Source organism: Delphinus delphis, chromosome 17 (genome assembly GCF_949987515.2).
Source record: "Delphinus delphis chromosome 17, mDelDel1.2, whole genome shotgun sequence".
Classification (NCBI taxonomy): Eukaryota; Metazoa; Chordata; class Mammalia; order Artiodactyla; family Delphinidae; genus Delphinus; species Delphinus delphis.
Window position 1 is genome coordinate 51464114 of NC_082699.1, and position 13790 is coordinate 51477903.

At 33.9% G+C, this 13790-nt stretch overlaps 1 protein-coding gene across 3 annotated transcripts in view; it reads right to left on the bottom strand.

The window, feature by feature from the left end:
• Nucleotides 1-13790, bottom strand: part of EIF3E (eukaryotic translation initiation factor 3 subunit E) — a 57422-nt gene that overhangs the window by 26705 nt on the left and 16927 nt on the right. For all 3 annotated transcript variants that reach the window (XR_009516637.1, XM_059995062.1, XM_059995063.1), the window contains exons 6-7: nt 12396-12521; nt 11596-11720 (exon numbers count right to left, since the gene is read on the bottom strand). Coding sequence is in view for 2 of the 3 variants with exons in the window: in XM_059995062.1 (XP_059851045.1) it covers nt 11596-11720; nt 12396-12521 (251 nt within the window). In the remaining variant the exon portion in view is untranslated. The remainder of the gene's footprint in view (nt 1-11595; nt 11721-12395; nt 12522-13790) is intronic.

Genomic DNA, 13790 nt, shown 5'->3' on the forward strand with positions numbered 1-13790 from the left:
TAAGAAAAGATAACTACACAAATCAGCTAAAAGTTTCATTATCTGAAAAATTAAGCCTGAGTTTTAGGCAGAAAATTTTAAATGCAATGTTCACTCAGTACAAGTGATTGCCTCAATACTCTTATCAGAGACATCATGTACAGCAGAGCATGACTGGTGTTCTTCATCAGTTTTGAAGTAGGTAATTTTAGTAGGCATTTATGAAACTCATTCATAGATTTTTCCATACCAAATAAAAAATTGTAAGTTTATTTTATATGATGTTAAACATTTATTTTTACTTATCCTTTCTCTGTATCATTGCACCACGTGTAACTTCACTGTTTTTTTTTTTTTTTTTTGCGGTACGTGGGCCTCTCACTGTTCCGTTGCGGAGCACAGGCTCCGGACGCGCAGGCCCAGCGGCCATGGCTCACGGGCCCAGCCACTCCGCGGCATGTGGGATCCTCCCGGACCGGGGCATGAACCCGCGTCCCCCGCATCGGCAGGCGGACTCTCAACCACTGCGCCACCAGGGAAGCCCCAACTTCACTGTTTTTATTGGAGAATGACTTCCTTAAAAAATCATCTCTCTTATGTGAGTATATGGTAGGGGTTAGCAAAATTTTTGTAAAGAGCAGACAATGAATATTTTAGGTTCGCAGGTTGAGAGGCAAGACTGAGAATATTAATCAGGTACCTAAATAACCTAAGTAACAAGAAAACAAATTTCCAAAATATTTTACTGACGAAATGCAAAATATAATAGTTGACTATAATTTTTTATAATTCAGGTCTACTAATGAGAAGAATAAAATTCCTTTAATAGGGTAACTTTGCTTAACTGTGTTCAAAGTTAGAGATCCCTATCACTAAAATTTATTGCAAATGTTTATCTGTTAATGCTGATCTGTAACGAGATTTTACATATTTGACCTCTGATATCAATTGATAAGATTTTAATTGAGCATATTTATCACTTGGAAGGCTTTTATGGAAGGCTTTTACAGAATTCTGTTAAGTTCTTTTGATACTGCCTTTTAGCATATCATTACACTACAGATAAATTGCTTCTGTTTCAATTGCACAGTTAAATGAATTTTCAAATACAGAAATTTCCTTTGTATTGGGTTGGCAAAAAGGTTCAGTTTTTCTGTAAGATCTTACAAAAAAACTCGAATGAACTTCTTGGCCAACCCAATGCTTACAATGAGGTCTAAAACTTTCTGGAATTGTAACTTGAGCCCAAAAAACGTGTCCACTACAAACGTGTGGGAATGAGAGTCTCATTTCTTCTTTTAACTTTTGAAAGAATGGAAAATGTATAAAGCAGCTGGACATAGGATTTATGCTATGTTAGGCATTATCAAAGTGATTACCAGAGTATAAGTTTTGCATATAAGTACTGTTCTGATTTGTAATTTTAGGTTGAATTCAGAAACATTATCAAGTCTATAGCTTAACGTCCAGAGCCATTCATGGCTTGATAATAGTGTTTGAGGGCAATTTTTTGTTCAGGAAAATTTCAGTCTTGCTCCAACCTCAAAAAAGTCACAACAAAACTTTGCCACTGCAAAGCCATCCTATCACTGTGGTAGCAGGAAAAATCAAGATATTCTATTGATCTGACAAAAATTCATGGACTGAGAACAGTTAAGTCCACAATAGCAAATGAAGTTCACTGTTGACACGAATGGTTCAGTAATACACCATGGATTCAAGAATTTTCCCCACAAAGTACCTGGAAATGAACAATGCAATGGGTAACTATAGGCTTTGAACACCTCACATTTTCACAACCTTTGTAAATCTGTTCAACTAATAAGCATTTTTCTCCTCCACACATATTTGCCACCAAAAGTTTTAACACATCTTAGCAGATTCCACTTCAGGCTGTACTAAATTAGTGTTTCCTCAATTTTGAAAACATTTTCACCTGTAGTTGTTCCAGACTATTCAGAGAGGCATGTTCTTCAGTCACTTCAAATCCATCACTGACTCCTCAAGCCAACAACTAGCCATATTGGTAAACATCTCTCAACTCATCAAGAGCCCAGGAAAACCACTAAAAATCATATACTTTATATTTTAATTGACTACTGATGCTGCTCCCAACATTTTCAATTCTGAGGAGCTGTTCTCACCAAAAGGCTAAAAGTTTTAAACAAGTTCATTTTTTCTGGACATATTTCTTTGGCTACTGCAACTGAACAGAATTTAACAAAATCACCACTGGTAAATGGCTTTCCTTACCTGGTTAACAAAAGAGCCGCTCAGAAACTTACTTTGGTTGAAGCCTCATTTTCATTAATTTTTGTGAGGAAATTCTGCTGTGATGAGATCTTCTGTTTTAAATTTCCTAATTTTTCTGACAGTTGCTTTGTAATCAGTTGGGAATATTGTAATGAGTGCTTACAGTCTGGTTATGTAGATGTATACTGTATTCTCTTAGCATATCTACATTGTCAGTTCAATGCTTTGCTTTCTAATTTGAAACAAAATAATTCCCACTGCACTGTGCCTTAAAATTTATGCACATTTGGTACTTCGCTGGTAGCACAGTGGTTAAGAATCCTCCTGCCAATGCAGGGGACACAAGTTTGAGCCCTGGTCAGGGAAGATCCCACATGCCACGGAGCAACTAAGCCAGTGACCACAACTACTGAGCCTGCGCTCTAGAGCCCATGAGCTACAACTACTGAAGCCCACGCACCTAGAGCCCGTACCATGCAACAAGAGAAGTCACCACAATGAGAAGCCCGTGCACTGCAAGGGTAGCCTCCACTTGCTGCAACTAGAGAAAGCCTGCGCACAGCAACAAAGACCCAACGCAGCCAAAAATAAATAAATTAATACATTTATTAAAAAAAACATTTAAGCACATTTGAGTCCACTTTTCTAAAAGAAGTAAAATGTTGCAGTATAGTGATACACATGGCACTTGAAACTTTGTCCAGGTACAAGGGCAGCGTCACTGGGATTCAAAGAGCACTGAGTAGCAGAGTGAGGCAGGGAGAGTGCAATAATATATGATCTCTGTCACAACAATTCAACTCTGCCATTACAATCCAAAAGCAGCCAAAGATGTGTGTGTGTGCGTGTGTGTAGATATATCCATATATAAATGTGTGTTCCAATAAAAATTTATGGACACTAAAACTGTAATGGCATATAATTATCACATTGCAAAATATTTTTCTTTTCATTATTTTCCCCAACCATTTAAAATGTAAAAGCCATTCTTAGATTGCAGGCCATAAGAAAAAAGGCAGTGGGCCACAAGACGTTTTAGCCCATGGTCCATAGTTTCCAGACTCCTGGTATACAGCATTACCATGGCTGACTTCGAAACATGCTAGGGCAGAAGTGATCCTTCCTATGTATGTATGTATGTATGTTATGTATATAGATCAATATATAAAGGAAGGGAGTGGGGATTAAGGGTGATTCTGGGGACGTTACCTTACTTCACACTCTTGTAGGATCCGTAATTATATATTTAGTTCGAACAAAAGCAAAACCATAGATATAGTTATTTAACAGCCTGTACATAACCATTGTACTCTTTTGTTCTACTTCTCTTTGTTATCATCCATCTCCTTTCATCTCTAACAATCAAAATTTAAAAGTCAAATCAATTTTCATCTTCACTGGACTCTAACTTCTCGAGGTCTCACTGGTAAGTGTTATATATTTATAGTGTGTTTAGCATGCATAATACATCTGTATTTAGCTAAGTAGGTTCTTAAACTACTTGTTATGTTATTTGTTTGGATTATAAATTAGGCAAGAAAGGAGGCTATACCTCCCCTATTTTTGAAATCTAACTTAAAATTAATTTTTCCTTTAAACAAGAGCTTCAGTATTTACTGTGTCTGGAAGTGTAATTTCATGATGGTTAAGTAAAAATGTTTATTTTTCCTCTAGCACAGCCCTGCTCTAACTGTACAATTTTATGGAAGTTTTTTCTACAATATTTTCTAATGGTAAGTCAGAACATTTAGAAATCAAAGGATAAGACAAAATATGCCACCAAATAAAAAATATTTAAGTATTATATGGGGGATACTATAAGGACATAAAGAATAAAAATTCTGCTCTCAAATATGCTTATAATCTAGTTGGGGAGATAAGGCAATTATAAGTTTTTTAAAAAAGACAGTAAATAATTAAATTCCAAATTATCAATATAAGGTAGGCACAATATACAGGACCTCATGTAGAAGTAAACCTGAGCTGGAGCTTGAAAAACAGGCAGGCTTTGAATTGGTACAAAAAAGGGAAAGGTACTTCCAGAAAGGCTTAAAAAATCAAAAAGGCAAGACTTAGTAGAACTGCAGAGGATGGATTTTTAGAGATCATCCTGAGCTAAAGCAGGTAAAACACCTGCATGAAAAAGTTTTCTTATCAGGAACAATTAGAAAATTTAGGAAAAATAAAGGCAGAGGGTAAATCAGGACAAATTCTAGACACGATCTAGTTGACTGTTAACAGTAAAACTTGAAATTTCTTAGGATATTTATGATATCTTTATTTAGAAAACAAATTAAACATTCTTTTGCTAACTGAACTTTGAATCTTTCTTTTTACAACTGGAGAGTAACTAGGGCATTGTATTACAAATGCATTCTTCTCCTTAATAGCATCTACATTTGGTGGCAAAGCCTCATCTCTAATAGCCTACGAACACTGTTCTAGCTTACACTTGATACTTTATCTTACATATTATATTACATTTAAAAGTTCAACATTTTTCAAATGTGTAAATCATCTCCATTTTGGATTCAGAATAAATTATGGCAGAAATGATAATATATATGATGTAAGAGACTTAACCTGCACTGGCATCTAAACTTTCACTTCAAGGACAAAAGTATAAATTATCTCAACAGTACTTTCGTATTTTAAAAAAAGCCTGAAATCACAATCTATATAAACTATCAATTTAACATACACTCAATGAACCACATTAAATTGTATTCCTGTGCTACTGGAAATTAAAAACAGAAAAATATGATACTTTCTCCATTAATACCTACTACCTATCAGAGACAACTGAAAAATGCATACTGACTGTAGACATACAAATGCAAATTACACACTTACTAGAAGCTATTCTACTTAAAGAATATGCAACCTAGGAAAATGGCTGAAACAATGATCTGTCAAGCCAACTGGGTGTATTCTCACGCGAAAAAAGTTAGAATCAAGCAAAAACCAGAGTAAGTCATTAAGACATTACTAATGAGGAAGAAAATACAATGGCAACCTGACCCTATGGCAAGTGAAAATGGTAAGCACCGTATTTTGGTGAAATTTTAAAACTGTAATACTACTGAGTTTTCTTTTTCACATTTTGCGAACAAGCTACTTCTGTTTAAAAAAAAATAGTCCAAATGGCATCAGGGTTCTTATTGTGAGGATGAAAATGTTCAAAAATTGACTTATGGTGATGGCTGCACCACTTGGTAAAGTAACTAAAAATCACTGAACTGTAAACAAAAAATGAAATCATCTGGTACCTTAGCACAAACCACGGTAGTGACATCATACTATAATAGTCACTGTTATTAATAACCAAACTCTTACAGTTAAAAAAAAAGCCAATTTCAACTATATCTTTGATTAGGCAGTACAAATTATTAACTTTCAAAAATTTCAACCCGTGCATACTTATCTTGTTAATATTCTGTATGACTAAAATGGGAAGTGTGTAAAAGATCTTCTGCTGTACACTACAGTGTCATGGTTGTCTTAAGGAAAAGTACATGTTCAATGATTGAGTTGCAAGGTGAACCAGCTGCTTTTCTCATAGAACACTATTTTTACTTGAAGGAGTGACAGTCAAACCAAAGCCATTCAGACTTGAGTATTTGGCAGACATTTTCCAGATAATAAAGTTGAGCCTATCCTTCAATAAAAACAAATGATAAAAATCAGTTTTCAAAAAAAGGGTAAAATTTTGGAAAATCTGTATCTGTCATCAAGAGTTTGACTATTATCCAATACTTTTTGAAAAGCCTTTTCTAATGGGTTTAGTAGTGAAATTAATGAATGTGATTTTTTTGGTGTTGTATAATGGTGCTGTATATGTTGGAATACCTGCATAACTCCCTGAACCAGTATTTCCCAAACAATCAATGCATACGGTCAAAAAATCATGCATGGGTAAAAGATCCATTTAAATTGCAAAATCAACCAATATAGTTTAGAATTCTAGTATAGTTTAGAATCCAAAAAACTGAATGATATGGTTTCAAATCCCACATTTCAGTACCTTTTAAGAAATTACTACTTGTTGAGTTCTGGTGTATGATCAAAAAAGGATATTCACAATTATCTGAAAAGGCTAGTAAAACACCTCTCTTTCCCAACTACATGTATGTGTGAGGCTTGGTTTTCTTCTTATCCTTCAAACAAAATGACATATCACAACAGACTGAATGAAAATCAGATATGAAAAAAAAAAACACGAAAATCTAGCTGTCAATTAAGCCAGAAATGTAAAGGTCTGCAAAAATGTAAAACAATGCCACTCATCACTAAATTTGGTTTTTTAAAGTTATTTTTCATAAGAATATATATAACTATAATCAATTTACTATTTGTCAATTAATAAATATATTTTAGAATTTCTTAATTTCTAATACAGTATATATATCAATAAATTTAGCCAACACATACAAAACTACACTCAAAAACTCTTGATAGTGTAAGAGTTTCAAGACTAAAAAGTTTAAGAACCATTCACCAGTAACAATAATATTGCCAAAGATAATTCTGATGTCAGTATTATTTTCTTCTCAACATCCAATGTTTTTTCTCCTCACTGTGTATATCTGATTTGGGTCTTGGAGGGGGTAAGAGGATCTTACTGAATGTTCTAATAGGGCTAGTCCTATTTGCCTCACAAAATTGGATGCAGAATATCTCCCCATGTACACCTAGTTCTTTTAATGCTCCAAAATTAGTAATTTCAACATTTACTAATATATTACTAATTTTATTTTCAGTGCCTTTGTTCCATTTTTCTGTACTTTTTACTCAAGGTTTTAAAAGTTGAACAAGTACTCAAAGCTATGAATTAATTTCTGAGTGCTGCTTTGGCAGGTATTTCATAATTATCAACATTTAATCTCTTCTTTGATTCAGTTACTTATAAAACTTTTAATAACTCCTAGTTTTACTGTTTTGTGTCCGGAAAGTACATGCTATAAAATTTCTAGTTTTAAAAATTTATTCAGAGATTTTTAATGGCATAAGGTATTGTCTTTTTTGCATATGAACCATGGAAATGCAAATGAAGGCATTAAGCCTACTTGTAGAATACAGCTTGATAACTGTCTTAATTCTAAGTTGTTATTTTAATTATATTTCTATGACCATGAACCTTTATCTTACTTTAAAATTTAAAAAACAAATCTACTTTTTTGCATTGTTTTCCTTTATAAAAGTTTGATTTTTTATCTTTAACAAAATTTTCTGCAATCTCAACTGAACTACCTTTCTATTTCTAATATCTAAAATAAATGATTCTACTAACGAATTAAATATATTGTTTTGATTTCATATAAGCCATAAGGTTGTCAGGGATTAATCCATACTGTTTCCCCCTTATTTGTATTATAGAATTTTTACAGTGGGCTTGAATATTTTCACTTTCCTTGTTTGTATACTTCCTTTCATTACTTAAAAATATTTTTAAAAAATCAGTTGAATTTAATGTTCCTTTCTGGATACATATGTAACTGCAAAAACTACAGCAGAAGGCTTCCCTGGTGGCGCAGTGGTTAAGAATCTGCCTGCCAATGCAGGGGACACGGATTAGAGCCCTGGTGCGGGAAGATCCCACATGCCGTGGAGCAACTAAGCCTGTGAGCCACAACTGCTGAGCCTGTGCTCTAGAGTCCGCGAGCCACAACTACTGAGCCTGCGTGCCTATAGCCCATGCTCCGTAGCAAGAGAAGCCACCGCAATGAGAAGCCCATGCACCACAATGAAGAATAGCCCCCGCTCGTCGCGACTAGAGAAAGCCTGCACGCAGCAACAAAGACCCAATGCAGCCATAAATAAATAAATAAATTTATCAAAAAAAAAATTTCAGCAGAGTGAGTCTACCTGTAAGCAGTAGCATGGAAAGCCAATGCCTAGGGATTCCTATGACTGAGTTCAAGAAGAGCTGTCCTTATCGATCCTTAACCCACCTACTAGATATCAAGATTAGAGCCAACTATTACAGTATCCAATGTTTGAGTCAAATCTGCTCATTCAGGGAAGGCTCTTACTCCCAGCCATGATTCTAGGGATATCAATCAACTCACAAGGCAATCGTACAGGCTGTATTATTCAGGAGGGAGGCAAAATACTACATAATAATGTTACTTTTAATCTCTTGAATGCATGTTCGATTAATCTCCATAAATATTGAGAAATATACCCTTAATTCTTGAGTTTGAAATTCTCATCAAACATCTCTTTTCATAAGATGCACGGATAGTTTAACATTAAAGATAGGTATGTAACTATTTTATATTCACCAACATCCCCAAATTTCTTGCAATGTTTTACCAATCATTTTTCTGGGTACTCCAGATTCATCCATTATTGGTATGTCTCAACTACTGCATAAGATTGCAACTGTCAGTATCACAAATAAAAAAGCCTCTTCTAAAATATAATGATTGCCCAAAGGGTGCATGAAAAAGGTACTTCTCAAGAATCAGAGTGTAACAGAAATAAGACGGCCCTCAGAGGATTAAATAAACAATGCACCAGAGCAGAGAGAGATTAATCAATTTAGTAAGAGAAAACTACCAGATCAGGAAGACTTGAGAAGAACTTGATACAAAATACTAACATATTTAAATCAACATAGGGGGACAGGGAAGGAAGATAGGAACAAAGTGAGAGATACTGATATGAAATGGAATCATAAAAAGAGAAGTAAAAAGCAAATCTTGGAAATGCCCATCCAAATGTGTAGGGTGACATAACATGTCAAAAAATGTTCATGATCTGGTCCTTATGACAAGGATATTCCTATTGTGGAAATGGAAATGTTAACCCGATGCTTAATCTGATGGTGCCATGAAACATTCCAGTCACATAAATTAATTTTCTGTTCTGATTCCAAATATTCATAAAGGAATCTTCTGTATTCTACAGCTTCCTATGTATTAAACCTATAGGGTCAGAACAATCTGGTCATGTTTCATGTACTTAGTCCTCTAAGCACTTCTCATTGCAAATAATGATGGCATTCTGGTTTTATACTCAGTCTTTTTGAGGTTGGTTCAGCTTTGTTCTTCACAAATCAACCCCTAGGATACTGTAAAAATAAAGTTGCATGCTTCCTATACCAAAAGCCAGAACAAAATAATACCACCCTTGTAGGATCTTACTTTAGTACACAGTGGCTTTTCTTTTTTAACCTTTCCCAAGAGCTTTTTACTTAATGCAACATATGGACTACAACTTATATATAACTTTCCAGATTACAATCTATCATAGCATCCAGCAAACAGTAAAACATATAGCTTTAAAATTTTTAGATTTCCCACAAAATAGGGTTTCTTCAATAAAGGAGGAACAACAGCTCAGACAGAATGAAGCTTTTATGTTCACATTAGTGAATAATGTGAATCTAGAAGGCATACTTGAACATCTCTAATAAAAGAAGAAATAACTATAATACCATGTAAATTACAAAATCTTATCTCTTATAATTTACATTTAAAATTTAATGCTGGAATCACCATCTTCTACCTCACTTAATGCCATGTAGTTTTGTTTTTTCAAGGGAAGACCGAAATAATTTTCTATTACGAAAACTTCTTTGCCTGTGTTCAGTTTTAACAAATTGGACCTGCGTGTCATGCAAATACTAACTAAATACATTAATACTGAAGTTGTAATGTTAATACAAAAAATAAGCCAAGCATATTTCTGATAAAAGTGCTTCTATTTGACAGATTCAGGCAAACATTTAGCATTTAATGCAGAAAACACAATTTAAACCATTTAAAAATGGCTCCCTGGGACTTCCCTGGTGATCCAGTAGCTAAGACTTCCAATGCAGGGGTGTGGGTTCAATCCCTGGTTGGGGAGCTAAGATCCCACATGCCTCGTGGCCAAAAACACAAAAGTATTGTAACAAATTCAATAAAGACTTTAAAAAATGGTCCACATCAAAAAAAAACACAAAACCCCTCCATTTCTACATTTAAAAATCACTGGCAATTCTTGGTTGGCAAATATTTTTCATCTGTATCGCCACCAATAATTTCATTTCTCTTAAAGTTCAGATGATTATGTTAACAACTTAACTGAATAGGTCAAATATTTTATAGTCTCAAAAATCTTACTACACGGAATATTTAAAGAACATGTTTATTCATGTGACTCAGTTTAGATGATTATATTTCATCAACTTATATAAAAATATCGCTAACGTATTATTACCTTATTTTCAAGACTTAAAAAATTACAAAGAAATTTAAAAATACACTGTTCAATGTTCATTGATTTTCTATTAGATGGGTATTACACCATCTATTCCTAAACTATACTTCTGTAAATTAAATATGCATTTTAGAAAAAAATGTTAAAATCTTAATTTGACAGACAATAAGCAGATATCAACTGAAATGTATTAGGATCTCCATCTTAAATTGAGTTAAAAATAACAAAAATATGGCTCAAAGTGTTATGTGAGACTTAACCAACAATGCAGTCAATAAGTCATACCAAGAATGCAATTTTGGGCTAAATTAATATAAGTATATGTACTGGTCATAGGAGCTAATATTGCCACTGTAATCTATAAAGCTTAGATAACAATCCTAGAATAAGCTTTCAATTTTAAAGATCCAGATTTTTAAAAAGCTGTGGATAAACTGGTGGTTACCTAAGAACAGCAGCCAAAATACTAAAGAATGTGACAAACTACATTACTTAATAAAACTAGAGATATTTAGCCTGAAGGAAAGAAAAATAAGGAAAATTATCTTCAAGTATCTGAAGTATTTTCATAAAGCAGTCTAGTTTTCTGTTGCTCCAACCAAATAAGAAATAATAGAATATTCAGAGGCATTGACCTCAAATGGAAGAATAAATTTTAAAAAATGATTTCTAGCTAACAGTAGAACAGTCTAGTTCATAAAGCAGTGAATTTCTTATCACCAAAAGCTGGATGATGGAACAAAGAAGATATAAAAGGAATTCTCTTGGAATGTGTATCTTCCTTCCAAATAATATGGCCTAGAGCCTTAATTCTAAAGCTTTAATGTATACATGAATTACCTGGGTTCTTCTTACGTTGAAGATTCTGATTTAGTTCTTCTAGAATAAGGCCTGAGACTCTGCATTATACTGATGCTGCTGGCCCAGGGACCAAACTTAAATAGCACTTTAAAGGGCTTAAGAGTATACTTTTATCAAATAATTTACTTAGGAGTTACATGTAAGCTTTTTCAATTAACAAGCAAATCTACCACATGAAGAGGGGAAAAAATGTGACAACAAATTCAAATGTTAGAGAGAAGTACATTTTAAATTTTAAAAATCCTATTTGATTTCATATAATTAAAGTCAAAACTATACAGTGAAATAACTTACTGTGGCTGGTAAAGGAAGAGATCAATAATGTTATCACGCCCTTTAGGGTGATTGAAGAAAACAAACAGAGACCAATGAATGAGCCATGTTCGCTGCTGAAGAGACTGAAGTGGAGAACTCACAGACTAAAGGATTAAAAAAGGTATACATAGGAAATATTAATATATGAAAAAGATGAAAGGGAATAAACATGCCTGATCTCAGAATTTTATTTTAAATGAGAACCTTCTAAAGCATGCACAGTGATCATTATGATCAAAGTCCAATCCCCCAGACCACTCTACTCTCTGCATGACCCCTGACATTCAAAATTTCCCTGTTCTCAGAGACAGATTCAACAATGTCCACTAAGCCATTTTTACAGAGGCTCCAAGTTATACATATTTCAGAAAACATTTCATAAGCAAGGACTAAATTAAACACTTCATAATAAGTTTTATTAGACATTAATAGTAGATGAAAACTGTCATCTTCTGCATTAGACTTTCAATAATGGGTGGCACTAAGAGTATTATGTCATTTCCACTGGAACAGATCAAAGAGGCACCACAGCTCTAAGAAAAATGAAAACTGAGTTATTTTCTCTAAGAGCCAAAAGAAGTTTGACAGCTTCCTTCAAGGAGATTCAGTAAAACTAATCAAGCCACTAATCCACTGTGATTTTTATATCAGGTCAACATTTTAGTTTAGTCTCCCTCCTTTTCCTCCTTCCTTTTTAAAGTACACAGTGTTCTCCTTATCAGGAAGTATGAAGGATACATAGAAATTTCAGAAAATCACCCTGAAAAAGTGTAACTCACATTATTATCTATGGTCTCTTTTAGCCGTGTAAGGTCTTCCATGGCTGCATCCCAATTCTGCATTAAGATTTCAGAGGCCAGTTTTCCCCAGAGTGAACTCAAAGCATTTCTATCTGTTGCTGGAACCTGTTTAAGCAATCATAATTAATTATATTCTGAATACTCTGGAGGAAAAAAAGATAATGTATATTTTATACCCTACATATCCCTCGGGCCTACTAAAAGGTCTATAGCACTCTTCCCCAAACTCCAGTTATATAAGCCCTTAGTTGGATCACACTGGTTAAGCTGATTCAAATAGATTTCATTTAACTTGATTTACTAAAAATACTCAGGTCTTTGATAGTCAGTCTAGATCAGAAGATAAATAACTTAAAACTAGGATACAGCACCAGTGTTTTCGTGTAACCCATTTCAGACCATTTATACACAATTAATCAAATTTTAGGGACTCAAAACTTTGCAAACAAAGTTAGATTCAGAGGCAATTTGCTGCTAAAAATTCCTGGAGTGAAGATGTGAAAATCAAGAATTGAGTGTCTCATCTAAAATTTAGAAAAATTATTTCCAGAACAAAAAAACTTCCAAATTATGATATAAATGGAAGAGGTCATAGAGAGAAAAAAAAGCAGGTCTACTGGTTAATAACATTAATAATTATCAAAGGAATATGTACTGAGAAACAGAAGTTCATTTTCTTATATAACCCTAAAACCCTGGAAGGTAAATAATGATTTTTATCCCTATTTTAAAGAGGGGAACTGATGCACGGAGAGCATAATTTGTTGAAAATTATACTTCTAATCATAAAAGCTATAAAATTTCATACTGCAGTCTTAACCCTACAAAAAAGGAAGAATGAGGGTCACTCTATCTCTTCTTGCCATTGATACAAGTGGGTCATAAACCCAAACACCTATAAGGACTAGGCTAATAACAAAAACAAGTAAAGCAGGACTCTCAAAACAAGGCAAAGAAAGTGGATATAATGACTCTGAACTGTCCTAAAGCAGCAGAAGCAAGTGAGGGTACTGGAGGGAGAAAACATTTCTATACCCCAAGCTGAAATTTTGAATTTTTCACTGAAGCACTTACATGGTACTATTAATTGTAAAGTACTATTGGTACATATTATAATTACAAGTTAAATAAAATCATATGGGCAGGACTGGAAATCCAACCACCAATAATTCTGGCTCTATCACTTACTATAAGCAGCTGAACCATCTGTGCTTTAGCTTCCTCATCTATAAAATGGGGCTAGTAACAGAAGCCACCTCAGTTGTTGTATGACTTAAATTACATAATACATGTAAAAAGATTACAACATCATCTGACACATGATAAAAACTTGGGAAATGTGAGTCATTACCACAATGATAATGAGAATAGAAA